We start from the raw sequence: 27,500 nt of genomic DNA on the forward strand, positions 1-27,500 counted from the left end.
GTCCACTGGGACCACGAGGCAGGAATCCCGCTCCTGGGATTGCGACCTGCCTGAATTGGGATTCGCTGTTCCCAGACACCCCTATTTGATAAATGAGGTAAGAGGGATGCCCTAATCGCAGGGTCTTGCTAAGAGACCAGGAATGGAGCTGGGTCCGGACAGAACCGTGCCTTGCACTCAGAAGGCCTTCGATGAGTGCTTGTGGCATGTATGTGGCAAGAGGAAAGGCCACGGTGAGAAGGAAGCTGGGGTGATGCGGAGGCCACAGCCAGCTCCTCTGGTGCTCAAGTCTGGCAGGAGTTCCTGGGAAGGTTGGAGCTCAGCCCTGGGCAGGTGACAGGGCACTGCCCATCCCAGTGGCTTTCATCTGGGTTCCAAGGCCCTCATTAGGCCACACAGGACGAGGGCTATGACAGGGGACTGGCTGGGCAGGTCCATCCGTGGTAGCATAGCCAGGCAGGGTGGCCCCAGGCTGGGGAAGAGGCCCTGCTGAGTGACCTGGGCCCTTCAGTATTTCTGAGATTTAGATCCACCTAGATAGTGATGGGGGTGTTAGGTGATAGTTCTTCCCTCCTTAACGAACGTAGTAGTTACCGTGTGGTGGAGGCTACGAGGATGTAACGATAACCAAGATGGCCCACTGTCAAGGGCCTGGAGTGGAGCAAATGCACTCATTCTCTAGGGGACAGGGAAGAATGGTGTGGCTGATGTACCTAGTGTGGGCTCTCAAGATTCTGGAGAGGGCCTAGAGGCCTGTGGTAGGATTCACCTTCCAGAACCGGTTCCTGGAGGACAGCTGAGGCTCTGACAGGGCTTGCCAGGGCCATTCACGAAGGATGGAACAGACAGATGAGTCCAGAGCTGGCTCTTCCAATCCTGGGCCTCAGTTTCCCTTCTAGAAGTAGGTACAGTTGGCATCCCCCACCCAGGGTTGTATAGGCTCTATGAAGCAGCAGGCATACAGCTGGTGCCCAAGTATGCCTGTGTTGATGATGGCCTGACTCCCCAGGGGTTTTTTGGCTAGCTCCTGGTGGTTGTGAACAGAGTCCTCTTCATCCAGGGAAGCTCCGTGTTGGTTGTGGAATCCTGGTCTCCAAGATCCAGGCCAGCTGGAGTTGGAGACACAGTGATGAGACTTGGAAGCTCAACGTGGCTGCCGCCTGACTGTCCTCTTTCGGCCCCTCAGGTATTGTTGAGATCCGCTCTGTCCGTGTGGGTACTGTGGTGATCAAGGCTGTATACTCAGGCTTCTATGTGGCCATGAATCGCAGAGGCCGCCTCTACGGGTCGGTGAGTGATGGGCAGCGGGCAGCCATTGGGTGGTAATGGCTGGTGGGGCAGACAGCCAACCTCACATGCCCGCACTGCAGCGGGTCTATTCTGTGGACTGTAGGTTCTGGGAGCGCATTGAGGAGAACGGCTACAACACATACGCTTCACGACGCTGGCGGCACCACGGCCGACCTATGTTCCTGGCACTGGATGGCCAGGGCATTCCCCGGCAAGGCAGGCGGACACGGCGGCACCAACTATCCACACACTTCCTGCCAGTGCTGGTCTCGTCTTGAAGGGCTTGATGGTGGTTAAGGAGGCATGGGCAGCAGAAAAGGCCTGGAAGATCTGGAATTGGGCAGCAAGGAGCTTAGGCCAGAGATCCTGGCCCACACATGCCCTTCCTTATGTCACAAGCCTGGTGCCTGCTGTGTGCCAGGCATGGCCAACTCTCAGGGGATACACAGAACTGACAGTTTCCATCCATCTAGTTTGGCGGTGAGGGAACTGCCAGGCTTAGCCTGATATGCTCTGGGCACAGCATGGAGAGGTTTCAAGGTGGGGACATACCAGGTGGATGAGAAAGTAAGACAGGGAAAGCCCGGGGAGAGTAGACATGTTGGGGACAGCATGGCCCAGGAGGGTGTTAATAGTGACACAGACCTATTGTCCCATGTGATCAGAGTAGGAGCTGGAGCTAAGAGCACTTCTTGGTCTTTCAGGGGGACTGAGTTTAGTTTTCCCACATGAGGCCACTCACAATCACCTGTATTATCCACTCTAGAGGACCCAACTCCCTTTTCTGGCCTCTGCAGGCACCTTACACATGTGTACATACTCTGCTTCCCATACACATAAAAAGATACACACTTTTTTTGAGACTGTCTCTACATATTCCTGGCTGTCCTGGAACTCACTCTGTAGGCCAGCTGGCCTCAAAACTCAGAGATCCACCTGCCTCTACCTCCCAAGTGATGGGTTAAAGGTGTGTACCACCATTCGGGGCTGACATGGGACCTCTGAATACTAGATGGGCTCACTGCCTGTGTTCCCTGGAGTCACTGGGAAAGTCACTTAGATCACAGCCTGGAGACGCCAGTGTCAGCTTCTGTCCCAGAAACATCAACAATAAATGTCTTAAGCCTTGGTGAGCATGGCTGCTGGTCACAGGCAGGACACATGCACTGTGCCGACAGCTTTCAGAATGGACACTCTAGTCCTTGGCAGGCACAGCCAAGGGTGCCTGCCATGCCAGCATTTCCGGGGAATGTCGGTCTGCATGGTACCTGTAGGTGGCATCCTTTCTGCTCTCAGGCCGTCAGGGTGGGATGTGGCTGGCAGCTTTGTCATCTAAGCACCACTGACCTGAGAAAGACAAGACTTGTACCCCAGACCATGGCAGAGTAGAGGGCAACCAAAGGCCAATCGGCTGACACACCAGCAGTGCCAGGGCTGAAGTAAACATGGTTCTTGAGGCTCTTCAGGTCCTAAACATGAGAACAGAGTAGGCAGGTCACACTGTTGCTGAAAGCTGACTGCTCCGAGTCTCCCTCATGGACGCTTAGGAGAGGAGGGCTGGGGACCTGCTTACCCAGGACAGTGCTGGCGTGGCTTTGGGTGAGCCCTTATAGATGCTGTGAGTCCATCACTCCCAGCAAAGGCAGGCAAGCAGTATGTGGATGAGACTGCAGGGCCCCTGGTCACAGGCCCCACCTCAAGGCCACCACATGCAGGGCCTGTACTGGATGGCTTCCCACCCAAGTGCCCTGAAGACAGTTGAAATCCCCTCCTGCTCAACACTGCCAAGGCCTGGGTCTCCTCAGGCTTTCACCCAAAGCACAAACCCACCCTGTGAGCTGCCCCCACGTGAGTCATGAACACCCTGGCTGAAGGAAGACGCCAAGCCATGGGCTCTGCTTTTTGAGTAGGTGTATTTTAAATAGCTTTCCAGATAACACACATTTCCCTTAAAAAAAAAAAAAAAAGTCTGCTGGAGCAGTTTGTTCCTGGGTCTGCTGGTCACCCTCGTGGTCCCGAGGCCGGCACTGGCTGGGTGCTGGGCCGGCCTCCCAGGGCATGTGGCGGGCTGGGTCTGGCGACAGTTCTGCTGCCTCCACAGATCATGCATGGCCGCACGTGGCTCAAACGTCCATTTATTTCAAAGCAGTAATAATTTAAAATCATAAAAACCCTTCTGCCGTTGAACATTTGGAGGGTGAGGTTAAAGACGGACTGGAGGCGCCTGCTGGGGACATGGGGCCCAGGTGCTTGCCTCCAAACAGGAGCGGCCATGGCCAAGTCCGAGCCTGTCGCAGCCTGGGGCCCGCCAGGTGCTGCTGGCCACCATGGGGCAGCACCTCTAGTCCACGGCCATGGCGGTGCTAGGGCACCTGGGGCGAGTGGGATGACCGAGCCCCGGGGGTGGGTGGATGGGTGGCCAGGTGGGACTCAGGAGTTGCTTGTGGCATTCTCGTTGCTGGGCGAGCTGGACGAGGATGAGGATGAGGATGAGGAGAAGGCCACCCCAGTTAGGCCTGGGGGATTGGTGGCCGTGTTCTGTCCAGTGAGGCTCTTGCGGCAGACAGGGCAGCTGTCATGCTTGAGAGAACAGAGGAAGAGTTAGAGAGAGGGAGGGGTGGGTCAGGGCCTAGTGTTTTTTGCTTTTTTTGGTTTTTCAAGATGGGGTTTCTCTGTGGCTTTTGGAGGCTGCCCTGGAACTAGTTCTTGTAGGCCAGGATGGTCTCGAACTCACAGAGATCTGCCTGCTTCTGCCTCCCAAGTGCTGGGATTAAAGGCGTGCGCCACCAACGCCAGTTTTTTTTCTTTTTTAAGGAAGGAAGATTTATTTTAACGCAGTTTCTCATGGCTTCCTCAATCAGGAAGCAAAGAGTCCCTAGTTTTTTTAAAAGATTTATTTATTATATATACAGTGCTCTGCCTGCATGTCTGCCTGCAGGCCAAAAGAGGGCACTAGATCTCATAACAGATGGTTGTGAGCCATCATGTAATTGCTGGGAATTGAACTCAGGACCCCCGGAGGAGCAGCCAGTGATCCCAGCCATCTCTCCAGTCCCCAGGGCCTAGGTTAACATCAGGGTTGCGGTCAGAGCCATGATCAGGGTTAGAATTAGAGTCTGGGGTCCAGGTTAGGTGGCAGACGGGCACAGCAGCAAAGTCAGAGTCAATGCCGATGCCAATGCTAACACATAGTCTGACCCAGGAATTTTTCTGGATCTGGGTTGGGGTAGAGTGAAGCCAGGGCTAGCGAGAGGTCAGCCTCAGGGCACAAGTAAGAGTCGGGGTCACAGCTGGAGACAGGCATGACAAAGGCAGGCTTGGAGTTCAGGGAAGGAAGGGACAGTCAGGTAAGTCATGACTAGTGTTAGGGTTGTGGTCAGGATGAGCACAAGGTTTCTGATTGGCAGGCAAGCAGATTAGGGTTAAGGTCAGAGCTGGGTCTAGGTTGGTGGGCAGGGCAGAGTCACCTGCTCTAGCCAGGGCACAATGCAGCTGTCATGGAACAGGTGGTTACAGGGCAACTGCCGCACACTCTCACCCAGCGCGTAGTCGTCTTTGCACACGGGGCACTCCAGCCCTGAGCCTGCAGAGGAAGCAGGCCACTGAGAGTCATGCCACAGAAGGGAGGTCCCTGGGGACTCTGTCCACCACCCCGTGAGCATACCCACGTGCTCCTCTGTGACGGGGACCGTAGGGAGGGCCTGAATCTTCTCCTTGTCTGCAGGTGGGGGGCCCGTGTTCTCAAACTGATTCAGGAGCTGAAAGACAAGGAGCAGTGACCTGAGGGGGACATGGCTCTCAATGGGGCGGCAGGGGTTGGGGAGTCTCCACCTGCCCAGCTCTGCAAGGTTGCAACCAGCAAGATACACCCAACCTATTAAACCTCTGGGCCATCTGAGGCGTACAGCTCTGGACAGGCCACTGTCCTTCCCAGGCCAACAGATAACCTTCAAGAGGAAGGAAAGAAGGGACCAACCACTGAGCTGTCTGATGCCTGAGGGCAGGATGCAGGGGCCTCCGGTGCTGCAGAGCCTGCATCCCATCTGCCTTACTAGGCTGGCCTCCTGGCCCCCCATAGATGCTGAGTAGCTAGTTGTACCTGTGTGATGATGGCGTCCAGGCCGTTGGCCCCCCAGGCGTAGTCCATTGGGTTCGAGTGCAGGACGCCCCTGGGGGGGAGAGGCCGGGTCAGGGGGCGCAGGGTGGAAGGGGCCGGGCACCCGTCCCCTACTCACCAGGGACCAAGGCCCAGGCTGGGTACAGCGGCCGGGGAGATGATACCATTCACGAGCTGCTGGATGATCCTGTGGAAGAGATGGTGTCACAGGGGCCTGCAGTGGCCAGCACTACCTCATCACAACATAGAGGTTTGCTCTGAAGCCCCGGCAGGTAGCCTTCAACTGGTGTGATCTCTTCTGTCACATGCGGGGGTGGGGGTGGGGTGGGTGGGGGCCGGCAATTGGTGCAAACTGTCACAGGGACTCAAGTAGCCAGAGGCCATGGGACATGGCAATAAGGGCATGGACCCCAGCCTATTCTATTTCCACAGGAAGTTGGGGAAGCAGTGCTCAGCTCCCATGGGTGACCCGGGCTCCTTGGGCCCCGTCTAAGGAGAGAAGTGGCTAGATGGCCCCACAGGTAGCCATGTGAGGCTCCTAAGGAAGCCTGCAGACTCGGAGTCAGTGGAGTGTGCCTGCCTCCCATGTCTCTATGTTCTACTATGGCACTGAGGCCCTCACCACCTACCCTGGCCTACTTACCCTTCCAGCGTGGGAACACCTTCATGCCGGCCAGTGGCCCGCCGGGCAGTAAGGCGAGCACGGGGCTGCCGGGCCCCATACCGATGCCTAGACTGGTGTTCTCTCTCCCGTCGGCTCTCAGGGTCCCTGCCATCATCGGCCTGTGCCCCAGGAGGGAACGTGGGAATCTCAAAGCTATCGTCAAAGATGCCGAAAGCAAACTGGCTGTACCCTTGCGGCAGCGTAAACAGGTGCTGGTCCACACTCTGTGGAGAGGATGCAATGAGGCCTCCATGGACCACAGTCAGTCAACAGATGGGAGACAACTGTCAGGGCTAGGAAAAGTACCACTTAAGTATGGGTTGGGTGTGACCTCCTGTAGGACAGGGGAAGACCTGGGGACCAGGGACCCCGACTCACTTCAAATGGCTGCCGGTTCTGGTCGGTGGGGGCTGTGGAGGGGGCAGAGCCATTTTCTGTGTTCCTGAGAGAAAAAGAGCCTGTCACCTGCAGCTGAAGCCCCTGCTAGGTCCTCAGGGCAGGGTGCCAAGGTTATGGCAGCCCCCCAGCCCTGATCACTACCTGGTCTCTTCTGGAAGCTCCTCGATGAAGCCAGACTCGCACCTTGGGCAGATGTAATCCTGTGGGAGAGGTAGGGTCAGTATGGCTATCCATCCCAAGACATGTGTGGCAGTCTCATCTAGTCTGCGCCTGAGGCACACAGGGTAACGAGGACAGTAATGGCCTTCTCCATCAGCCTTAGCAACTCCAGAACCCTGCCAAGTCTTCCCCAAGCCTGGATTCCTCCAGTGACCTCCCAGTTCCAGCCAAGACAAGACACAGTGTGTACCCCACAATGACAGAACCTGCAGTACCTTCTGCAGACACACAATGGTGGGGCAGGGACAGCTAGGGACCCATGTAGGGACAGCAAGAGGAAAAGCCTGAACACCAGGCAATGCCTTCCCCAAGACCAACTGAAAGCCACATTTGTGCTTCTGGGGCCAGAATCCACAGACCCAGAGGCCAAGGTACCTCTGGGGACACTACCACACACAGGAAGCCCCAACAAGTGCAGAACACACTTCCCACAAGGCCACAGCTGTTGAGGGTTAAGGCAGTGGTACAGGCAGTCAGCCACAACCTCTCACTGACAGAATGAACCCTAAATCAAAGACAGCCGCAGGTCTGACCACTGGGCTTCACAAAGCACATGCCATGCTGTCCTGCTCCAGCCAAAGGCAGTTTGCAAACTGTTGGACAAAAGTAGAACAGGTAGGGAGGGTGGCCCACTTGGCAATTTGACATGTGAGGCCTGCTTACCACCCCTGCAGACACACCTCCGTAGCTGAATGCACTGCCATGAACATGTGAAGGGACATGCCCACTAGTCACCAGGGCAACACCAGCATGACTCTGACCTGAGACAGCCAGCAGACCCAGGCCTCACCAGAGCTGGGTGGTGGCACTATTGGCAGGGCCAGAGTCTGACCAGTATCCCTTCACTGGCACAATACAGCATTAGCACACACATGGTTTGGTGCACCCTTCCTCAACTTCCACATCCCGCCAACCCTCACTAGCGGCAGCACAGGGGAACAGTTGGGGTCTGCTTGGATCCACTGCCAAATCTCTCTCTCCCAAGTAGGTACCTGCTCCCCTTTCACAGTAGCTGGTACCAAGAGTCACCCAGCAGAGGCCACTCTGCCTTGTCTGGTCCTGTTACTCTGCTCCTGGGAGCAGCTGTCTCGATGCTCCCAGTGAGGACCCTATGCTCAGGTGACCCCTGTAGTACATTCTCAAGGACTACTCTGAGTGCCACAGGGAAGGTTGGGAGACAAATTGAAGGCATCTTTGGCCAGGGTGTCACTGGCCTGCAGCCCCTGGTCTTCAGAGGATAGGCAGCTTCTGAACTGATGGGGCTGGAGGCACAGGAGCCACAGACCCAAAACCCTGCCGGTGGCTCCTCGTGTAGAAGCATCATCCTTGGGTACCCGTGTGTCCCACATCCCTAGATGCAGCCAGCCACGGCCTGTCCCAAAGTCCATGCAGCACCTCATTTAGCACATGGTCATGCCCTCTGGTCTCCCACCAGGAAGGCTCAGCGCCTCCACCATTCCTGGGACTCTGTAGGAGTGGCTCTGCCCCAGACCCAAGCCAGGTTCTCTCAGGTTCCATCCCATGCTAGGCCTTGTGTTCACACATGCAGCAAGCAGGCACTGGCTCCCCTCATCTGCTTCCCTTGACCCATGAGGCAGTGAGCACTTGAAGTGAGAAGCCAGGCTACAGGTGTCTGCCCACGGACACCCTAGGTCCACACCTGTTCGTCACATGGGCTCCACAAACACACCCTGAAGAGGATCAAGTCTGAGCACGCACTGCCCACAGCCTTTGGTTCTAGCCAACTCATCTGCTTCTTGCTGACACGTTCCCAGCCAAGCAAGCTATCTTCCCAGCACCCTGAAGCTCTGCCACAGCCTGGCAGCCACAGCCTACAGGCATTGACAGAGATTACCCATTAGCGAAGCGGTTCTCAACCTGTGAGACGTGATACCTTTGGGAGTGGAATGATATCGTGAATATCAAATATTTACATTACAATTCATAACAGTAGCACAGTTATGAAGCAGCAATGAAAATAAATTTATGGTTGAGAATCACCACAACATGAGGAACTATATTAAAGGGTCACAGTGCCAGGAAGGCTGAGAGCCATAGCATTAGAGAGACCTGGGGTACTGCTCACTTGTCTGGGATGGGCATCACACTGGACAGCTGATGACAGAGTGCCTGGCTCAGGGCCACAGCTAAAAAGTGGCCTCTGTCTGACTCCAGACCAGAGCTGCAATGGGGCAACCCAGGGCCTGTGAAGGTGCCACTACTGAAGTTGGTGTCTCTAGCATCCAGCTCAGGTATCTGGAGTGACAGCTGTCACTACAACTGCATACAGGACAAAGTCCCCTCTGAGTGGCCCATCCTGGAATGGAGACCATGCCAAATCCCACTGAACCCACAGACCTGACCCAGCTCCCCTTAGCATGCTAGCTGCTCATACAGAAACCACACATGCCACTTGTCACTCCCTGGCTGGCCTACAAACCCTGAAGAGCAAAGACCAGGCTGGGTCACTGGGACTTACAGGAGAGCCCTTGCCAGGTACAGTGGCAGTCAGAGGTCAGGTTCCTCCTTGTTCAAAGCCACAGGGCCAGTACCTGGTGCTGTTCTGGCCCCAGTGAGGAAAAGCAACAAAGAAGTGTGCACCTCAATCAGGCCATCTACTAGAAGGGACCCAGGCTTCTGTTCCCAGAGGTCACAAGGATGTTGAGGGGGCCACATAGTCCCCAGTCCACTGATATTGAGGATAGGAAAGCAAACAAACAACAAAAAAACAAGACTGAGCTCAGGAGACAGGAATGAGGCACAGCAAACAGAGAAGCAAAATAACAAAATAACCTAAATAACCCTAGGTTTGTGTGGCACCCCAGATTCGACTCTCCCTCCAACCTTTTTGCTGTTGTATCTTTGTTTTTGTTGTTTCTAGACAGGGTTTCCTGGTGTTGCTCTGGTTGTCCTGGGACTTGTTATGTTGACCAGGCTAGCCTTAAACTCCACTTGCCCCTGCCTTCTGAGTGCTGGGATTACAAGCATGAGCCACCACTCCTGGTCAAGCTGAGTTCTTTTTTTTTTTTTTTTTTTTCCCCGAGACAGGGTTTCTCTGTGCAGCTTTGGAGCCTATCCTGGCACTCCCTCTGGAGACCAGGCTGGCCTCGAACTCACAGAGATCCGCCTGCCTCTGCCTCCAGAGTGCTGGGATTAAAGGCCTGGGCCACCACTGCCCGGCTTCAAGCTGAGTTCTTGAAGCTAAAATTTCCCTGAAGAATGCCAATGTCACTACCCAGGGGGTAGTGTGTAGAGAGACCAGAAGAAGCTATACCAACTCTCGACACCTGCCCTTCACTTGGACAGCCTATGCATGATCCAGATTATCACTCCACCACCTTAACAATAACAGTGTGGCTTACACCAGACCAGGTACCACCTCCAAGGACCCACCTCACTTTTCTTTTCCCTGGCCTGGGAAGGCAGTGGCAGGCTACAAGTACGGGGAAATGAACCCTCCTAGAGTGAGCCTCAAACCTGGGTATGAGACAAGAGATGCCTGGGGGGTGGGAGGGTGCTGCCCTAGGATCCTAAGAGCTACCCACGAGGGAATGGCCAGATGGACCTCCCCTGGGAAAAGGAGAGGTCTAGGAACACCAGAAACAGAACTAGTCAGTCACTCCCAATAGGCTTATAGGAAGCCTGGGAGGCACCTGGCCAAAACCACCTTGAACTGGATGCAGGAGGCCCCAGGACACCCAAGCACAGTTCTCGGGGTACACATGCCCAAGGCAACCTGGAAGCAGCAGGAGGCTTAGGGAAACTCTGATGGGGTCCTTGGGATACAGCTACCCAAAGATGGTAACCAGGAAGCAGCGGGAGGCTTGGGGACGACCCAGGTGGGGCCCTGAGGGCGCAGCCGGCCAAAGCCACACTGAGGCAATAGTACGAGGCCTGTAACAACCAGGTGGGGTTCCGGTGCGACTGTCGCAGACCCCCGGGCTGCGCCGTGGGGCTCGTAGCTCCTCTGGGCGCAGCTGTGAGGCCCGGGGCGGCGCTCGAGGCCGCGCGGCGCGCCCCCGAGTCCTGGCCACGCGCTCGGCGACCGTCCCCGGCGCGGAGCTCAGCCTCGGAGCCCCACGGGGTCCGACCAACGCCACGTCCCCCCGGGGGGCCTCCGCCGCCACCCCGGGCTCTGGGACCCGCCCGCCACGCTGCTCGCACGCCGCCGGGTCTCAGCTCCCCTCTAGACCGCCTCGCGCGCACAGCCCTGCCGCCCTCCCGTCCGGACCTCACCGGTAGGCGAGGCACGATCTCCACCGAGCAGCAGTGACAGAAGTACCGTCCGGGCTGCGGCGACGCCTCGGCCATGGCCACCGCCGCCTCCGCGTCGCCCGCCCCCCGCGCGGCGCCCGCCGCCGGCCGTTTGCTGCTCCCTCGCCGGCCGACGCGCCCGCGCACGCTCACGCATGGCACGCACGGCACGCACGTCGGGCGTGGGGCTCGCGGAGGAACGCAGGCGACGCGCTGCGGGGGGGGGGGAAGTCATTCCCGTGGAGGACGGTGGCCGCTCTAGGACAAACTAGGTACAGCCGGAAGTCGGGGACCCAGCCGAGCGTGAGGGGCGGGGTCTGCCGGCTAGACCTAGTCTCCTCGGCAACCGGTCGCGGGGGAGTGGTCAAGACTGAAGAGCATCTTGGGGCGGAGCCTATCTGGAGTGGGCGGAGCCGGGGGGGGCTTGGTAACCGGAACAGGGGCGGAGTCATGCTTGAAGACAGCGGAAGTTCCCGGACGGCGAGAAGGCGGTCTCCTTGACAACGATTTTCGGATGCAGGGAGACGACGGGGATGGGGGCCAGCGAGTGCAGGAGCTCTGTGGAGAGGGGACTCTTTTGGTAACCAGGGCCGGCCGGGGCCTCATGGAAGCCGCAGCGAGCAAGGGACTGCCCGGCTGTCTCCTTGGCAACCTGGGGTAAGGGTACAGCCGTAAGCGGCTGGAAAGCGGAGGGTCTTCGGACTGAGCCTGCGCGGGCGCGCGGGCCGGGTTCCCTTGGTAACGAGGATCGGAGCGGGGACCAGTCCTGGAAACAGCCTAGGAGCTTGGGGTGAAGCCTTGAGGCAAAGCTTCAAGCTTGCGGGCCCGTCTCCTTGGCAACCGGGCCAGCAAGCTGTGCGGGTTGGAGGCGGGCTTAGGCGCTCGCTGCGCGGTCTGCGTCGGCGTGGCCGTCTCCTTGGCAACCGGGATGGGCGTTTGAGGCGGAGCCTGAGAGATGGTGACTGGCTCGGGACCGGGGCTGTAGTCAGCAGGGTTGAGTTTCTCTGGCAACCAGGATTGGGTGTAGAGCCCTCGGAAAGCCAGGTACAGCCGCGAAGCCATCACTCGAGGGGCAGGGCTTGGTCGCCTTGGCAGCCGCTCGGGTGGTTAGGGAGAGCCCTGGCACCCCAGGAGGAGGCTGATGGGCGGGCCCTCGCCTTCATCTGGCCCACCAGGCAAGCTCGCCTCTGGGTATTTGCTGGCACTGTCTGTGCCTCTCCGAGTGTACGGTCCCCCGGACTCCTCAGTGCCGCCTTCTTGTTCCTCATGTTCAAGTCTCTCACGCCGTGTCCACAGCTCTGCTCTGTAGCATTATGTGCATCTGATAAGTTGTAAAGGCGCCATGGAGAAGCGAGTATCACGTTCGGGTGGCACACGTCAGGTGTCCCACAAACGATCGACATACGGATGCTAAGGGACCCATTTTCTGGTGGACCCTCCTGCTTTCAGGCAGCCCATGTTTCTGCGTGACCCTTGAAGACAAGATGGAACCTGCGTCTTCTTTTAAGCTAGTCCCAGAATGTTCCTGAAGCTATTTCCTGTATTGATTTTCTTATTCACTCAACATTCATCCAGCATCTATGAAATGCACACAAACACACCAGCCCCATGAGGATGTGATTCTAGACTAACCTCGGATGTGTCTGACGGCACAAGAAGGGCTTCCTGGGGCAAGGAGGGTGCATTGGAACCAGAGTTTTGTGGAAAGGATAGGAGTTGCTGAGTTGGGCTTCTTGCAAAAACCTAGCCTTCTTTCTGTCCGCGACTCCCATTCATTCCAGCATTGACCACCAGAGGGCGCATGTCTCCCATCAATGGAAGCTAGTCTGGTGGTCCTGCAGAGACTTGAGCGCAACCCCAGGGTCTTGTAAACACAACTACATTCATTGGAGATACCCTCCACGGGGCAGCTCGGGGTAGTTGATAAAAGTTATTGAGCAGTGGACATTGCTGTCAGGACATTGCTGTCTGATGTTGGGCATATACATTTAACCTTTCTCAGAACCATGGCAGACTTGCCTCCTGGTTGCCTCTGGCCACCCAGGTTCATATCCAGTGATCAGGCTCATGTGACCCAGCAGCTCTGGGAGCTGTGGCCTACAGGGGTTTGCTGGTAACCAGGTGTCTGTGTGACTGGCAAAATAGATTGGGGAGGAGGGCACCATCCATATCCAGCGCTCATGAGGCTTCTGATGACCCCAAGGTCCAGTCCACTGGTCAACAAGAGATACAAGCTCCTGCGTAGATCCTTGACACCTGTAGGGGAAGATTTCCAAGGTTCTACGGTGGGGAGCAGAGCCTGGGCCTGTGAACCTCATTGCAAGAGTCTCTTCCTTTTGCAGACCATGGGCTTGGCAGCCTCCTCATCAGCCCAAGATACAAGCTGTATGTCCCTGAGCAGTCATGTGCAGAGACACTTCCTCCCTAAGCTTGTCTTATCTATATGATGAATGTCCCATTCCCAGAAAAGGCCAAAGGCTCTCTGAGAGAAGCCTTGTCTGTGGTACACTGGCTCTGACTCCTCACCCATCTCTACCTAGCCTCTGGCTTCAGTCTCTGCACACTGAGTCCAGCTGCTCAGAATGGAGCATCTGCCTGGAATTCCCAGTGATGGGTTGGGGTGTGGTCGGGGTGGAGCCCTGCCTAGAGTTCCCCAGTGAGGGGCCAAGGGCATGGCTCAGCGGTAGAGCACATGCATTCATTACATGGGCTCAATCCTCAGTGCTAGAAAAACAAAAAGATGCCAAAATGGAGGTCAGTAAAATGGTTCTGTGTATTAAATGCTGCCTGTGTTCAATATCAGAGCCCTCCTGGTAAAAAGAGAGAGCTGACGCCTGCAAGTTGTTCTCTGTGCATCACAGACACATGCACTGTGACATGCACACTCACACATAAGTCAGTGTAATAAAAAATTACTCTATGCTGGGCGGTGGTGGCTCACACCTTTAATCCCAGCACTCGAGAGGCAGAAGCAGGCAGATCTCTGTGAGTTCAAGACCAGCCTGGTCTACGAGATGGAGTGCCAGGATAGGCTCCAAAGTCACAGGGAAACCCTGTCTCGAAAAACAGAAAAAAAAAAAAAAAAAAAAAAAAAAAGAGCCCAAACAAACTGGATTTCAGTGCAGCAAGACTGTGAGATTTGTCCTAAGAACTGTCAGGGAATAAAATGGAAAAGTGTGCAACTTTGTTACTGTAGCAAAGAGGCCACACTCTGTCCCCTGGAAGTCATCCATACTGTCCTTGGCCAGAGCTGGCCACATGGTCATGCTGCCCAATGACTAGAAAGAGGGATGATCGATGACACTGTGACTCATTTCAACTAACAAGGACTCACCATTGTCACCAAGGACAGGACCTGCTCTCTGTAATAGACATAGCTGCCTGCTTCCCTTGGACTGGAGAAATGGCTCAGTGGTTAACAATACATACAGCTTTTGCAGAGGACCTGAATTCAGTTCCCCGCACTCACAGCAAGCTGCTCACAGCTGCCTGTAACTTCCGCTCCAGGAGTTCTGGCGCCCTCTTCTGGCCTCTGCAGGTATCTGCATGAACATGCTACACACATGCAGATAATTTAAAATAAACCTGTTTTTGTTTTAAGATTGGGTTCCTTATCAATCAGAGGAGAGTTGCTATGGGAAGGAGCAGAACTGAGGATTCAAACAGTAAGGGCCCAGTGTAGGGAAAGGGGGCCAGCCAAAAAAACACACTCCGAGCAGAGCCAAAGAAACACATTTTGACCCTGCAACCAGAACCAAAGAAATTCACCCTGACCCTGAAACCAGTGCCAAAGAAACACACTTTGTCCCGGGAATCAGAGCCAATGAAAGAAATACACCCTGGACCTAAAACTAGAGCCAAAAGGCTAAAAAGGACCAGTGAAAGAAACACACTTAGGTGGCCCATGCCTTTAATCCCAGCACTTGGCAGGCAGATCTCTGTAGGTGGATCTCTGTGAGTTCGAGGCCAGCCTGGTCTACAGATCAAGTGGCAGGATAGGCTCCAAAGCTACACAGAGAAACCCTGTGGTGTGCAAGGGGGGGGGGGAGGCACGACCACACACTTTGGCCCTGAAACCAGAGCCAAATCTGACCCTAAACCTGTGCAGAAAACCAACTAATCCCTGAGCAGATCTAACCATCCTAAACTCAGGGATTAAAATCTGACCAATTCCCACCCTGAAAAAACTCCATCCCCTAAGAATCCTATATAAATCCTGGGTGTATTCAGCTTGCCCGGCTGTCCTCTTCCACCCTGGCAGAGGGCAGCTACTCTCCTGGATTCTTCCCTCCCAGTAAATCTCTTGAATGAGGTTTGGGTGAGACCTTCTTTCACCCGAGCAAAGACAGCCCTGGGAGGGGCAAAGTGGAGCAGGGCCGTAACAGTTGTCGCTGAGGAAACCTTTCCTGATGAAGTGAAGTTGTTACACTGAGCTCTCTGGAGGACTGGGGCAGGAACTGTACCAACTTTGCTGGGGAAGCCCTCTCCTGCAGGAGCAGAACTGATACACTAGGGAAGCCTCTCCCTGAAGCAAAGCAGTAAGCTGCTATCCTTACTGTGACCTGTGGTATTCCTTGGCTCCTGAGTGCCAGAATACCTTTCCATCTGAGCTGTAACACTCCGTATTCTTTAGCTCCCGAGTGCCATAATTTATCCCAGTCCATCCCATCTGAACTGTTGAAATGCTTACACCCAGAACTTAGGTAGGTATACCTGGACTTGCCCTTTGGCTATAGGGAGCCATACATGGTATGCATCTAGGAAGAACCACTGTGAAGTCTTCAGGCTGTGCCTTGGTTCTGATCATCATTTATCCTTCTTCCCTGGAGGGGGAAGGCCTCAAGTTCTTATCTCTAGAGTGTGGGGCCTGGAATGTCCAGCAGAGAGCCACAACCCACATCCCAGAAGCAGAAGCAAGCACAGGACATGACTCCTTAGAGTCCTAAGAACCTGCCACTTTGTGCCTTAAGACTCCATTTAAGCTGGGCGTTGGTGGCACCGCCTTTAATCCCAGCACTCGGGAGGCAGAGGCAGGCAGATCTCTGTGAGTTCGAGACCACCCTGGTCTCCAGAGTGAATGCCAGGATAGGCTCCAAAGCTACACAGAGAAACCCTGTCTCGAAAAACAAAAAAAAAAAAAAAAAAAAAAAGACTCCATTTAAATGCAATACAAAGCAATCTTTTGGAAATGCTACAGAAACTTACCATTTACTGACTTCAGCTTACAGGGAAGGAGTTCAGGCATGGATGAATCCAGGACTTCTGATGCCATAGCAGGCACATATGGCCCCTTACTGGCACTGCTTCTTCCTGGCTAGATTCCTTCTGGCCATTGGCAGGAGTGGCCTGCAGCTATGAGCTCAGCTTTCCAACCCAGCAAGACAGGAGTGGGCCAGGCCCAGTTCAAAAAACAGAAAATGTGGGAGCAGGTCTCCTGTAGCCCAGGCTGCCTTGAACTCAAAATATAGTGGTGGATGACCTTGGACTCCCAGAGTCTTCCTAGGGTGGGGTGGGAGAGCCGTTGGCACCAACTTCCTGAGTGCTAGTCTGCAGGTGTGCAGGGGTGGAACTTAGAGCTCTTGTGACTCCTAAATTTGAGCTATTGCTAAGGCTCTGTTTGTCTAGTTTTGTGGATTTTGTTGTTGTCTGTGTGGCCTGGACCACTCTATTATGTAGATCAGGTTGGCCTTGAAATCACAGAGATTAAAGGTATGTGCCACAACTCCTGACTGGCCCTGTTTGTTTCTTGGTCAGGGTCTTTTCATACAGCCCAGGCTAGCCAAAACTTGTCATCCTCCTGCCTTAGTCAGGGATGGATGCGTGCATGCCATCACAGCCAAGCTTTGAAGGTCCTTAGCTGGGTGGCTTCTTGTAACTAGAGAAAGAGACAGATCCCCAGGCTCTGGTCTAGAGACCTGGATAACTAGAGGCCATTGTCCTATGTGTGCCTTGAGGCAAAAACATTCAGTCTTTCAAGCCTCAACAGATCCTCTCTTTGTGCCTAGTTGTAGCAGAGTGATCTGGAGTCCCAGACCAACTTGTGCTACAGAACAAGACTGTATGTCAAAAAATAAAAAAATAAAATGAGAGCTGGGGATGTGGCCTAGCAGTAGAGCACTTGGCACTCAACCATGGCGTTCTGAGATGAGATTCTTGGCACCCATGGACAAGGCTGGGTATGTGGATATAACCCAGTGCTGGAGAGGCAGACACAGGAGCATCCCTGGGGCTCACTGGCCAACCAGTCTAGCTGAATTGTGACTTCCAGTGTCACTGAGAGACCCCATTTCAAAATATAAGGTGAAGAGCAATCAGGTATGGGACCCTGACCTCTGGTCGCCACTCACACAAACACGTACACACAGATCTATCTTCAGCCAGCCATGACCTCTTCTGTTGGTCTTAAGCGTGGCTTCACCCTCCAGGCTCGTCTAGCTGTCAGGGGTCGAGGGGTCGCAAGCCTGTCATTTCCTCTGTGCTCCTGGGTCTGGGTGAGAGAGAAACCTGGGAAGTTGAGCAGAGATCATGGGGCGTGATCCTAGAACAACTGACTCTCAGAGCTTGGTGGTAGGAAGTGGGCAGCAGGAGATAGAAGGCTGAGCTGGGGACAGTTGTGCCAAGGGTGTCCCTGGGGAACCCATGGGTTTCCAGTACGTGGGAGCAGGACAGAGAGGGGCCCTGAACCTGTGCCAACTACACAATGGTCCTTTGATTCACCCTGCCCAGGCCACATTAGCCTAGCATGAGGGGTCAGGCCTCGGCCAAGGTCAGTGCTGTCCACCCCCGACTCCCTCCTGCAAACTCTTGGTGAGAACACAGGGTCCTGCACCCTGCGCCAACCTAGGAGCATCCTTGGGGGACAGCCAGGAGCCAGGGCCAGGTCAGTATTCTCCCTCACTGGCACTGGACAGCTATAGCGAGGAAAATGTCGACTTCTGCTGTAGGTGGATCTGCCGGGACTTCACTGTCTGTTCTGGAGGGGTCTGGAGTAGATGTAAAGATGGGGGTGATCTTGGGAAATCCAGTGCTCCCTATAGCACCCCATATTTTCTAGCTATAGATTAATTTGTTTGTGTATTTTAAAAATATTTTATATGAATGGTGTTTCACCTGTCATGTGTGTGTACAGTTCCTGAAGAGGCCAGAAGAGGGCGTCAGATCCTCTGCGGCTAGAGTTAGACAGTTGTAAGCCACCATGTGGGTGCTGAGAACTGAACCACAGTTCTCTGGAAGAGCAACCAATGCTCTTAACTGCTGAGCCATCTCCCCAGGCCCTTATTTGTGTATTTTGTTGTCTAAACCATGAGCTGGGTTAGGACAATTCTAGATTAGCCTTGGTCATTGGTATTCTCCAATACCACAGCTTGTCCACTAATTATCCCAAATCCACAAGGGACTCTATAGGACCCAAGGGCATTTCAAGGAAGAGTGACCTAGCTGCTTTGGAGGCCCCCAGATGGGAGGTTCTGGGTTCAAGAGAGAAGCCCTCAGACCCTCTAGCCTGAGGCTCCAGAGGACAAAACACCCCAGACCTATTCCCTCATAGACCATGGGAATCCCATGGCACCTATGGTCTATCTATGCCAGAGCTGGGTGTTCTACCTGGGAGGGAAAGGAGAAAGAGTAACCCAATTCTTTTCAGGGTGTGTGTGTGTGTGTAAGAGAGAGAGAGACAGACAGACAGACAGACAGACAGACAGACAGACAGGCAGGCAGGCAGACATAGGTGTAGGGGTCAGGACAACTTGAGGAATCAGAACTCCATCTAGGATGAGTATCTGCACCCTGGGGATGGAACTCAAGTCATCAGGCATGGCTGCAGCACCTTTAACCTTTGAGTCATCCTTTTGTTGTGATTATTTTGAGGCAGGATTTCACCATGTAGCTCTAGCTAGCCTAGAACTCACTCTGTAGCCCAGGCTAGCTTTGAACTCACAAAGATCCGCCTGCCTCCGCCTCTGCCTGCTGAGTGCTGGGATTACAGGTGTGCACCACCACGCTTGGCTGATGAGCCATCCTGACTGTTTTGAGACTGATTCTCCCTGGTCTGGACTGTCTAGGTAGACCAGTGTGGACTTCAACTTGTGACCCTCTAAGTGCTGGGATTCCGGGGTGTGCCCCTCTGCATGATGATTTCTCTCTTGGGTGTGTGGGGGTCCATGTACACGCATGTGCTCACCGAGGCCGGAGGAGATCAGGTGTTCTGCTTAGCACTCTTGGCCTTCGTCCTTTGAAACAGTCTCTCACTGAAGTTGGAGCTATGCTGTCAGCCAGCAAGCCCCAGTGACTCTCCTATCCCCACTCCCCACAGTTCTGGGGCTACAGGCCCTCTTGCCTCGCACTCTCAGCTTTTTACATGGGTGCTAGAGTTTTGAACTCAGGTTCCCCTGTTTATAAAGTAATCAGTCTTAACTCCTGATCCATCTTCTAACCCCTGGGTTTTGTTTGTCCTTTTTAAGACAGGATCTCAGGTCGCCCAGGATAGCCTGACGTTCCCTCTTTTAGCTGAGAACGACCTTGACTTCCTTGGTCCTCTGCCTTCCCGCCTGCCAGGTGGGATGGCAGGTGTGCACCGTCGAGCCCATGGAATCCAGGAGCTCGTGCATGCTGGGCGAGCCCTCTACCCACCAAGCTGACCGCAGCAACTCTAGTTTGACTCACTCTGAAGCCTCAGCTAGTCTGGAACTCATCGCAAGCCTCCTGCTTCAGCCTCGTCTTTAAACAGCTAGCAGCAGCTCAGGGACACCCTTTGCCACTTTGGAGGCTTGTCAGTGTGAAGGTCAGGCCAGAGGCCACAGAAACCAGATGGCCAACTCATTGTCATACCCAGCCCAGACTTCCAGACACACTCCAGGTGGAGACCCCAAAGGAATACAGACACCTGGAAGTGTCCACCTTAGTCACCTCCCAGAACCTGCCCCCGGGGCCACAGTTTGTGACTTGACCCCACTGTGGACTATTCCTCCTAGACAATTGTCTGGTTCCCAGATGGGACAGGGCCTGTCCCCGGCGGCCACCCCCGCGCAGGCCCGGGCCCTGCGCCTAGGGGACACGTCCGTCCCGCCGCCCCGCCGCCGGCCCCGCCCGCCTTGGGCTTTTATAGGCCGAGGCGCCCGCACTCGCTGAATCCCCGCTGCTGCCCCACACTCGCCATGCGTCCTGGGGCACTGTGGCCGCTGCTTTGGGGAGCCCTGGTCTGGGAGGTGGGATCCGTGGGCGCCGTGATGGGCTCGGGGGATTCCGCGCCCGGTGAGTGGGGCTAGGCGGAAGGGGCGGGCGAGCGGGCCACCCACGTGGCCTGCGGAATGCGGCAGGGGGATGGCTGGGGTGCGATCTGTCTGGGTGGGCGAGTGGGGTACTCCCCTCCTCTACTCTCAAGAGACGGCTGGCATTTATTTATTAAGCTCTCACTGTTTGCCTGCTTTTCCATGAGTCCATAGAACCCAAAGTTTGTGGGTACTTTTTCCATCCCCGTTTTCAGGATAGGTAAACTGAGGCTCGGGGTCATGAACCTCGTAAGTGACACTGTAGGTGGCTCCTTTTGAGAGACATCTCTTTTAGAGAGACATCTCTGGGTGACTGGACCTGCTAATGCCACCTGGGTGGATGGTTTCAGGATTCCTTAGCTGGAATGTCTCTGTTGGAATGGTGAACCTGCATCTGGCTGGGAGAGCTCTAGCCTCAGTTTCCCTTTTTGAAAAGTGTTTGCTGAGTTGCGGGAGCCCAGTTTGTGGAAGGCGGTCAGTAGTGCCTCCTGTGCACGAAGAGTTCCGATACAGGGGATGCGGCTGTCCCCATTTAAGGGTGAAGAAAGTCCAGGGTTCTGCGTTCCAGCCTTTACCCCGCCCGCCCCTCAGAGTTGCTGGCCTCCAAGGGAGCCGAGCCCCCTCCCCTAGGGCCGCGTCCCCCGTCCCATCCCAGGGGAGTGAGCTCACGCAGAGGGAATGTTCCCCAGTTGGAGTGAGTAAGAGGCGGGTTAGGCGAGGGGGGGCTGCAGGCCGGGGGCTCGGCTGCCCTGGGCACTGTCTAGACAGAGGGCAGAGGCGGGAAGCCAGTGCAGGCCCACAGACCCTCACATGCCGAGTGCCTGGCATTTGAAGGGACTGGGCAGGGTGCCAGTTCTCAGGCCCGGACGCTGGGCAGGAGCTGGTGGTGGAGCACTGGGGTGCGGCTCAGAGGAGGAGGGCTCCCCACAGAGCAGAGTCAAGACCATAACTGTGACTTTCTGTCCCTTCTTCCTGAGTGGGAGACAGGACATCCCTGATGGCTATGGACATCTCACCATTGGAGGGAGCATTAGACCTGGAGTGTTGGTTACGAGTTTGCTACACAAGCTAACAAGATAACTCATAGGTGGTGATGGGGGTCTGGAGTCGCCCTCCTCCTCCTCTTCCCTATGTAGGTGGTGTGTGCTGGCTCCAGCAGGACAGAGAGGCCACCTGCAGCCTGGTGTTGAAAACAGATGTCAGCCGGGAAGAGTGCTGTGCTACGAACAACATCAACACAGCCTGGTCCAACTTCACTCACCCAGGCAATAAAATCAGCCTGCTGGGCTTCCTGGGCCTCGTCCACTGCCTCCCATGCAAAGGTAAGGAGTGGGGGTCCTGATGGTGGACAAGAAGCAGAGTGGACAGGAGGCTGGGGAGGGGACCCTGGCCTCAGAGAGCACTCATAGGCACCCCAGGGCTGCAGCTTGCAAAGGCTCAAGTCCCCTGGTCTCCTCTTGTAGAGCCCCTAGCCTGCACCCTGCCTCACCTTGTGGAGATGAACTTAACCTTAAATCCTGCCCGGACACCCAGGTTACTGTCCCCATTGTCACCCACAGGAAGCCCCGACTACCACCAATTTTACATGTTCCGTATACCTGAGGTATCTATACTTTAGTCTGAGAAGTGCACCCCTGAAATCCCTGCTGAGAACATATGAGTGACAGTCCAGACAGGAGGCAGCATTGATTGCAGGGCACCCCTGGTCCCTCTGTGGTCATGGCCGAACAAGCAAGGACCTGGAAAAAGTGCTGGGGAAGGACTTGGAGAGAATGGGCATTAGATGGCATTAGATGTAGGGTATTGAGAGACAATTAGAAGCCCACACCCACAAGGAAGAGTGCACTGGTGCTAGGGCCAGTCTCTAGGAGGGTGGGGTGCCATCAAGCAGCTTACCCAGGAGGAGCCTAGGCTGTAGATCTGAAGGCCAAGCCCAGGAGCCTGAACTGGCCTCTGGGATAGGATTAATGTCAGATCAGCCTGCCTGTGTGGTCCCAAGCCTACTGCCACATGCCCCTCCTGCAGACCCCACCCCTAACTTCTGGGAAGAGGGCAGATATCCAGAAACACCTGGCCTGGGCCTGAGGGCCTAGGATTGCCTCTCCAGCCTCCTATGTCTGTCCCTCGGTACTCGGGCCGGGAATTTGCCCTTTTAGTTCTTGGATTTCAATACATGGGTGGGTGGGCCCTGTGGGGGTGTCCAGGCTAACTCTGTAATGTGGGACCCACAGGCAGAACTGGGAGAGGACAGGGAGGGATGTTCAGTCTGAGTCTAGCATGAAGTTCTCAAGCTAGGATGTTTTGAAGGTCCTCTTGTACTCAGAGCTGTAACAGCCTCAGTCTCCCCATCTATAAAATGATGGCTAAACAACATATTAAAAGAGACACGTGGCCAGGAGCAGTGATGCAGGCCAGGATTCCCAGCACTTGGGATCTAGAGGCAGGAGGATCAGTTCAAGGCCAGCCTGGGCTACAGGAGACCCGCCTCAAAAGAACAAAATAAAGAGTGTGGGGCGAGGTGGAAACCCCAACGTTGACAAGACTTCGTCTAGCCAAGCCTCCCCCTGAGACATGAGGATGTGCGGAGTGAACCCCTCCTCCGTGCGGGACGTCAAGGCACAGGCACGGACGTCAAGGCACTAGGGTGTTCCAGGTTCCAGTAGCATGTGGGAACCCCACCTGCGCGCTCTCTGTCCCCAGATTCCTGCGATGGAGTGGAGTGCGGCCCCAGCAAGGCGTGCCGCATGGTGGGGGGCCGTCCACACTGTGAGTGCGCACCAGACTGCGAGGGGCTTCCCGCGGGCTTGCAGGTCTGCGGCTCTGACGGCGCCACCTACCGGGACGAGTGCGAGCTGCGCGCCGCGCGCTGCCGCGGGCACCCGGACCTGCGTGTAATGTACCGAGGCCGCTGCCAAAGTAAGGGCGGTAGCCGCGGAGGGGCGGGGCCCGAGACGATTAAGCTGGGCCTGGGGGCGGGGCTATGGAGATGAGGCCAGGGAGGGACCCGCGGGACCCAGAGATGCGGGTCCGGGAAAAGGTAGGGCAGCCTGAGGGGTGGGGCCTGAGGGAGGTGTGACCAGGAGGGGCGGAGCCTGAAGTATCCAGGCCTGGGGAGAGACGGTCCCACGAAAGGGCCTGGCCTGGAAGGGGCGGGTCCTAGGTTGCTTTGGGGGCTGGGCCTTGAGGGGCGTGACCTGCACAAACAAAATCCTGGCGGAAGGTTGATAGTTGGGCTCTGTGGGGGCGGTGCCGTGTCGGCCGCACTCTGCGGACACGGCTGGTGGCCACCGCTAGGGGGCGGGGTCTGAAGGAGGGGCCGGGCTGTGCTACCCTGTGCATCGGGTCAGGTGCATGCCAAAGTCGCCAGCTTCCGAGGCTGAGCTCGAGCCCCGGGACAGCTCCATCTCTCGGGCGTGTCCGGGGCAGGGCTGTGCGCCACAGCACATAGTTGCACGGCCCTGCAGGCCAGCGTGCCCTCACAAGTGCCGACGCGCCGGAGACCGGGCTTGTGACGCGCTGGGAGGGGACGCGTGGGTGTGGTCATGAAGGCCACCTGATGGGTGGAGCTTGGTAGAAAGGGGCAAGGTTTGACGACTGAGTGGGTGGGGCTGTTGTGGGGGGCGGGGTTGACAGAGGCGAGGGGGCGGTCTCGCGTTTCAGGGCGGGGCTTAATAGAGCCCGGGTGGGGAGTGCCTTCTCGGGGAGGGGTCTTGGACAGGTTGGAGCCGGGGTTCCAGGGCAGCTTTGAAGAATGGCCGTGCGTTCGTGTCCAAGACCGGGGCTTTCAGGTGGAGCCCTAGTCTGAGGGTAGCTGGGCTCACGGGGAGGAGCCGCCCTCCAGCGCCTGACCGCCCTCTCCGGTGCCCGTAGAGTCCTGCGCTCACGTGGTGTGCCCGCGCCCCCAGTCGTGCGTTGTGGACCAGACTGGCAGCGCGCACTGCGTGGTGTGTCGCGCCGCGCCCTGCCCGGTGCCTTCCAGCCCCGGCCAGGAACTCTGTGGCAACAACAACGTTACCTATATCTCCTCGTGTCACCTGCGCCAGGCCACCTGCTTCCTGGGCCGCTCCATTGGGGTTCGCCACCCGGGCATCTGCACAGGTGAGACTCGGGTGGCACTGGGCATAGGTTCACCAAGGGGCGGTTCATGCGCTCACTCTTGCCTGTTCCCTCCATCCCTGCAGGTGCTCCAAAAGTACCACCAGAGGAGGAAGAGAACTTCCTGTGAGCTGCAGTAGCTGGGCCGTCCTAATTTTATTTATTGTCACAGAAAAGATTCTAATTTATGTCACGTGGACATTCCCCAAACCTGGCCTGGAACCACTTGCGGATCCTCTAGGATCCAGAGCACGTATCACAAGGACTGAAGGGAGATTTTATTTTATAAGAGTTGGTATGTGCCATCACCAGGTACTGGGATCAAGTTAGGACCCCAGACACCTGCTGCCTAGGGAGGGCAGCCTCATGGAGACTTCTGCCTTGATCTCTGCCTGCTTTTCCAGACTGGAGTTGAGTGTCAGGGCACAGGCAAGGGTAGTGTGTCCTCCTCAACTGCTGTTCACACAGGGCCTCCCAACCTCAGACCAGGGGCAGTCAGGGCCAATCCAGAGAAACACTGGGTTCCTTTCCTCCCTGCTCACTCCAGTTAAGGTGGGACCCTGACTGACTGGCAGGCCCAGGGTAGCCTGTGGACACCAGCACCCCAGAGTCACCCTGTGCCTACTTCTCTGTTCTGGGGATACCAGATCAGCTTTTACCCAGTTTCCAGCCAGCCCATTCGCCACCAAGCCCTGCAACAGGTGGTAACACCAGCTAGGTGCTGTTGGGGGCATGACCCTTCACTTGGATAGCTGCTACTGAAAATCCCCCCACATGTGCCTTCAAGGAGACAAAAAAGAATGAAGAGCTGTAATTTAGTAGTTAGAATGCTTGCCCAGCATGCACCAGGCCCTGGGCTCCATCCCCAGCGCCGCATACAACAGACATGTTCGCACATGCCTATCACCCCCGCACTCCTTAGAGGCAGGAGGATCAAGAGTTCAAGGTCATCCTTGACTTGTACAGTGAGTTCAAGACAAGCCTAGGCTACATGAGACCTTACCTCTAAAAAACTTGGAAGACAAAATGTTAGACCACAAACAGAGGGCCATTTGGTGGGCAAGGAGTTTCCAGGGTCTTTTCTGTCATCCTCCCTTGAGTCCTTAGCTGTGCCTTTCTTATAATGTCCCAAAAAGTGTCCTTAACAGGCAGCCTAGGCAGCATCTCCCAGCCTGGGCTTCTGCCTCACCAAAGAAATAAAAGATGGTTAAAAAAAAAAAAAAAAACCACCATGGTGACCAGCCTCCATCTGCCTTTTCTCTCTGAGCCTGTGGACTAGGGTGGAGCATGGAACCAACCACGAAAGCTTCTGGAAACATGTGGCACATGTTCATGGGTCCCTGGGAAGCGTGGAGGCGAGGGAGAAAAGTGGGCCCTTCTGGGGTCCCAGAGGTACAGGGACAAGATGGCTCAGGAGTGAAGGTTTGAACTCAATGGAGGAATGATGACTGATGAGACAATTTATATGCTGAGGCAACCTTAGCACAGGAGGCCAGGCTAATCTGCGATTCAGTTCCAGGAACAGAGAGATACCATTTTTGTTGTTTTTGTTATTTTTATTTTGTCCTCACTGTATACATTAGTTCCCTGTCCATGTGTTAGTGGGGTTAGTCAGCAATCCATAAGGGGACAGAGCAGGTGAAAAGGGCCTGGAGCCACCTACAGTGTGGGAGTGGGTGGTCTCAGGAGGAGGGGCATAGTGGATGTGTAAGACTTGTGAAAAGCCCCGGGTGCCAGGACAGCCTCCAAAGCTACACAGAGAAACCCTGTCTCGAGAAACCAAAAAAGAAAAAAGAAAAAAAGAGTTGTGAAAGGGTCTTGGCCTAGAGGGTGAGTGTGTGGGTTAAGGGGGGCCCCTTATTAACCACACATTAAGCCACAAGCTATGTATCTTGTTAGCCAGCCTTCAGTACCACTGTTCATTCAGGATGGATGCTGCAGCCCAAGACCCAAGTTCTCAGGGTTCTCCAGCCAAGCCATGGAATATTCCAAATCTGAGCCAATGGGCACAGGTTGTCATTCATCTCTGCCCCAGTAGGGGGCTGAGATTCAAACATCCCTCACAGAGCAGAACCAGGGGAGGAACTTCTCCAAACCACATCCCACATCCAGGCCACAAACATGGACACTTGAGTGTAGACACTAGAGGCCTGAGAAGGAGACAAGGCCGTGGGCCCGGCTCCCACATACCAAGGGTCCCCCAGAGTTTGCCTAGAATGAAAAAGAAGTTGAAGTTACCTGTTGCTATGGGGCCTTGTGTCTGTCCCCAGAGGAGTTTCAGACACAGACAGGTCTGTTCTCTTTGAGCAACACAGCTGTGTGCAGCAGCCCTCTGACACACCTCCCCAAAAGCTGAGGTTTCCGGTGAGCTCTGCTCTTAGGCTCTGTTTTTGGTGTCCGAGCCACCCTAAAATCCCCAACTCACTGAAGAATCAGCTTTTAGGAGCCCAAGCTCCGAGATCACATGTGCTTCGTATATTTATATAAAGCAGCCCAGAACATGTTTGTGCAGAGCACAGCCTACAGAAATGAATGGATTCCGTGTGACTCTCAGCCACCCCTCACCTTCCTGCTCCTCATTTCTCCACTCACGCAAACACTGGTGGGACTGAGTCCTCAAAGGTACCCATGTCCAACCTGGACCCTGCTTTCCCCATACAGCAAGCCATCGTACCAAACAGAAACCACACCACCGGCGGCCCCTGCTGCAGGTGCATGCAGGACTCAGCTGGCCCTGCCAGGGCCTGTTTCAGATGCTCAGGTCCGGCACTGGTACCTGGATTGTACCTGGACTTCCATCAGCCCTGGTTGGGGCTCCTCAAAGTCAGACACAAAGCCCCAGCCGGATACACGGCAACGCTTCTTGGCCAAGGGTGGCCTGGCACCTCTCGGTGACAATCCCAATAGCTGCCCAGCAGGGCCCAGGACAGCTGAGCCATTCAGCTGAGGGAGGAGTGCTGGACTGAGTGCCTCCTGCTCCTCTCATCTGCTCCCATCTTAGTGTCCCCTCAGGGACAACAAAGTACAGACTGTGTCAACAATCAGTAGCAGCTGTGGTGCACCTACCATCAGACCTTCGCCTCCTGCCCTTCAGGTGGCTCCGTCCTGGGCCAGAGATAATGACACCCCCACCTCACCTCTCAGCTTGCCCTGCTCCTTAGCCCTCAGTAACTCCCAGTCTCCTCGGGGTGATGGA

At 55.6% G+C, this 27,500-nt stretch overlaps 3 protein-coding genes across 3 annotated transcripts; 2 read left to right on the plus strand and 1 right to left on the minus strand.

Annotated features, from left to right (window-relative positions):
- The first annotated feature begins 142 nt into the window (after nucleotides 1–142).
- Fgf22 (fibroblast growth factor 22) lies at nucleotides 143–1,568 on the plus strand. Its single transcript, XM_027419454.2, has 3 exons — nucleotides 143–233; nucleotides 1,187–1,290; nucleotides 1,371–1,568. The coding sequence occupies exons 1-3, from the start codon at nucleotides 143–145 to the stop codon at nucleotides 1,566–1,568; spliced, it is 393 nt and encodes a 130-aa protein (XP_027275255.2).
- Nucleotides 1,569–3,184: 1,616 nt separating this feature from the next.
- Nucleotides 3,185–11,090, minus strand: Rnf126 (ring finger protein 126). Its single transcript, XM_027419453.2, has 9 exons — nucleotides 10,926–11,090; nucleotides 6,612–6,670; nucleotides 6,450–6,513; nucleotides 6,051–6,295; nucleotides 5,526–5,594; nucleotides 5,390–5,459; nucleotides 4,955–5,048; nucleotides 4,758–4,873; nucleotides 3,185–3,870 (listed from the first exon to the last, which is right to left on the minus strand). Exons 1-9 carry the CDS (start codon nucleotides 10,998–11,000, stop codon nucleotides 3,721–3,723), a joined length of 942 nt encoding a protein of 313 aa, XP_027275254.1. The 5' UTR covers nucleotides 11,001–11,090; the 3' UTR covers nucleotides 3,185–3,720.
- Nucleotides 11,091–20,034: 8,944 nt separating this feature from the next.
- Fstl3 (follistatin like 3) lies at nucleotides 20,035–25,530 on the plus strand. The gene is made up of 5 exons (XM_027419452.2): nucleotides 20,035–20,192; nucleotides 21,346–21,531; nucleotides 22,910–23,125; nucleotides 24,080–24,307; nucleotides 24,391–25,530. The coding sequence occupies exons 1-5, from the start codon at nucleotides 20,096–20,098 to the stop codon at nucleotides 24,432–24,434; spliced, it is 771 nt and encodes a 256-aa protein (XP_027275253.1). The 5' UTR covers nucleotides 20,035–20,095; the 3' UTR covers nucleotides 24,435–25,530.
- The last annotated feature ends 1,970 nt before the right edge of the window (nucleotides 25,531–27,500 follow it).

This window comes from Cricetulus griseus, chromosome 5 (assembly GCF_003668045.3).
Source record: "Cricetulus griseus strain 17A/GY chromosome 5, alternate assembly CriGri-PICRH-1.0, whole genome shotgun sequence".
Lineage (NCBI taxonomy): Eukaryota > Metazoa > Chordata > Mammalia > Rodentia > Cricetidae > Cricetulus > Cricetulus griseus.

Excerpts from the sequence above, each read along its gene's own strand:
- Fgf22 (XM_027419454.2), top strand. The coding sequence starts at position 143 with ATGGAGCTGGGTCCGGACAGAACCGTGCCTTGCACTCAGAAGGCCTTC. Across the intron at positions 234-1,186 it reads TGGCAAGAGGAAAGGCCACG|GTATTGTTGAGATCCGCTCT; the intron begins GTGAGAAGGAAG and ends TCGGCCCCTCAG. Across the intron at positions 1,291-1,370 it reads GAGGCCGCCTCTACGGGTCG|CGGGTCTATTCTGTGGACTG; the intron begins GTGAGTGATGGG and ends CCCGCACTGCAG.
- Rnf126 (XM_027419453.2), bottom strand. The coding sequence starts at position 11,000 with ATGGCCGAGGCGTCGCCGCAGCCCGGACGGTACTTCTGTCACTGCTGC. Across the intron at positions 5,460-5,525 it reads AGCCTGGGCCTTGGTCCCTG|GGGCGTCCTGCACTCGAACC; the intron begins GTGAGTAGGGGA and ends TCTCCCCCCCAG. Across the intron at positions 5,049-5,389 it reads TGGACGCCATCATCACACAG|CTCCTGAATCAGTTTGAGAA; the intron begins GTACAACTAGCT and ends CTTGTCTTTCAG.
- Fstl3 (XM_027419452.2), top strand. The coding sequence starts at position 20,096 with ATGCGTCCTGGGGCACTGTGGCCGCTGCTTTGGGGAGCCCTGGTCTGG. Across the intron at positions 21,532-22,909 it reads CCACTGCCTCCCATGCAAAG|ATTCCTGCGATGGAGTGGAG; the intron begins GTAAGGAGTGGG and ends CTCTGTCCCCAG. Across the intron at positions 23,126-24,079 it reads GTACCGAGGCCGCTGCCAAA|AGTCCTGCGCTCACGTGGTG; the intron begins GTAAGGGCGGTA and ends CGGTGCCCGTAG.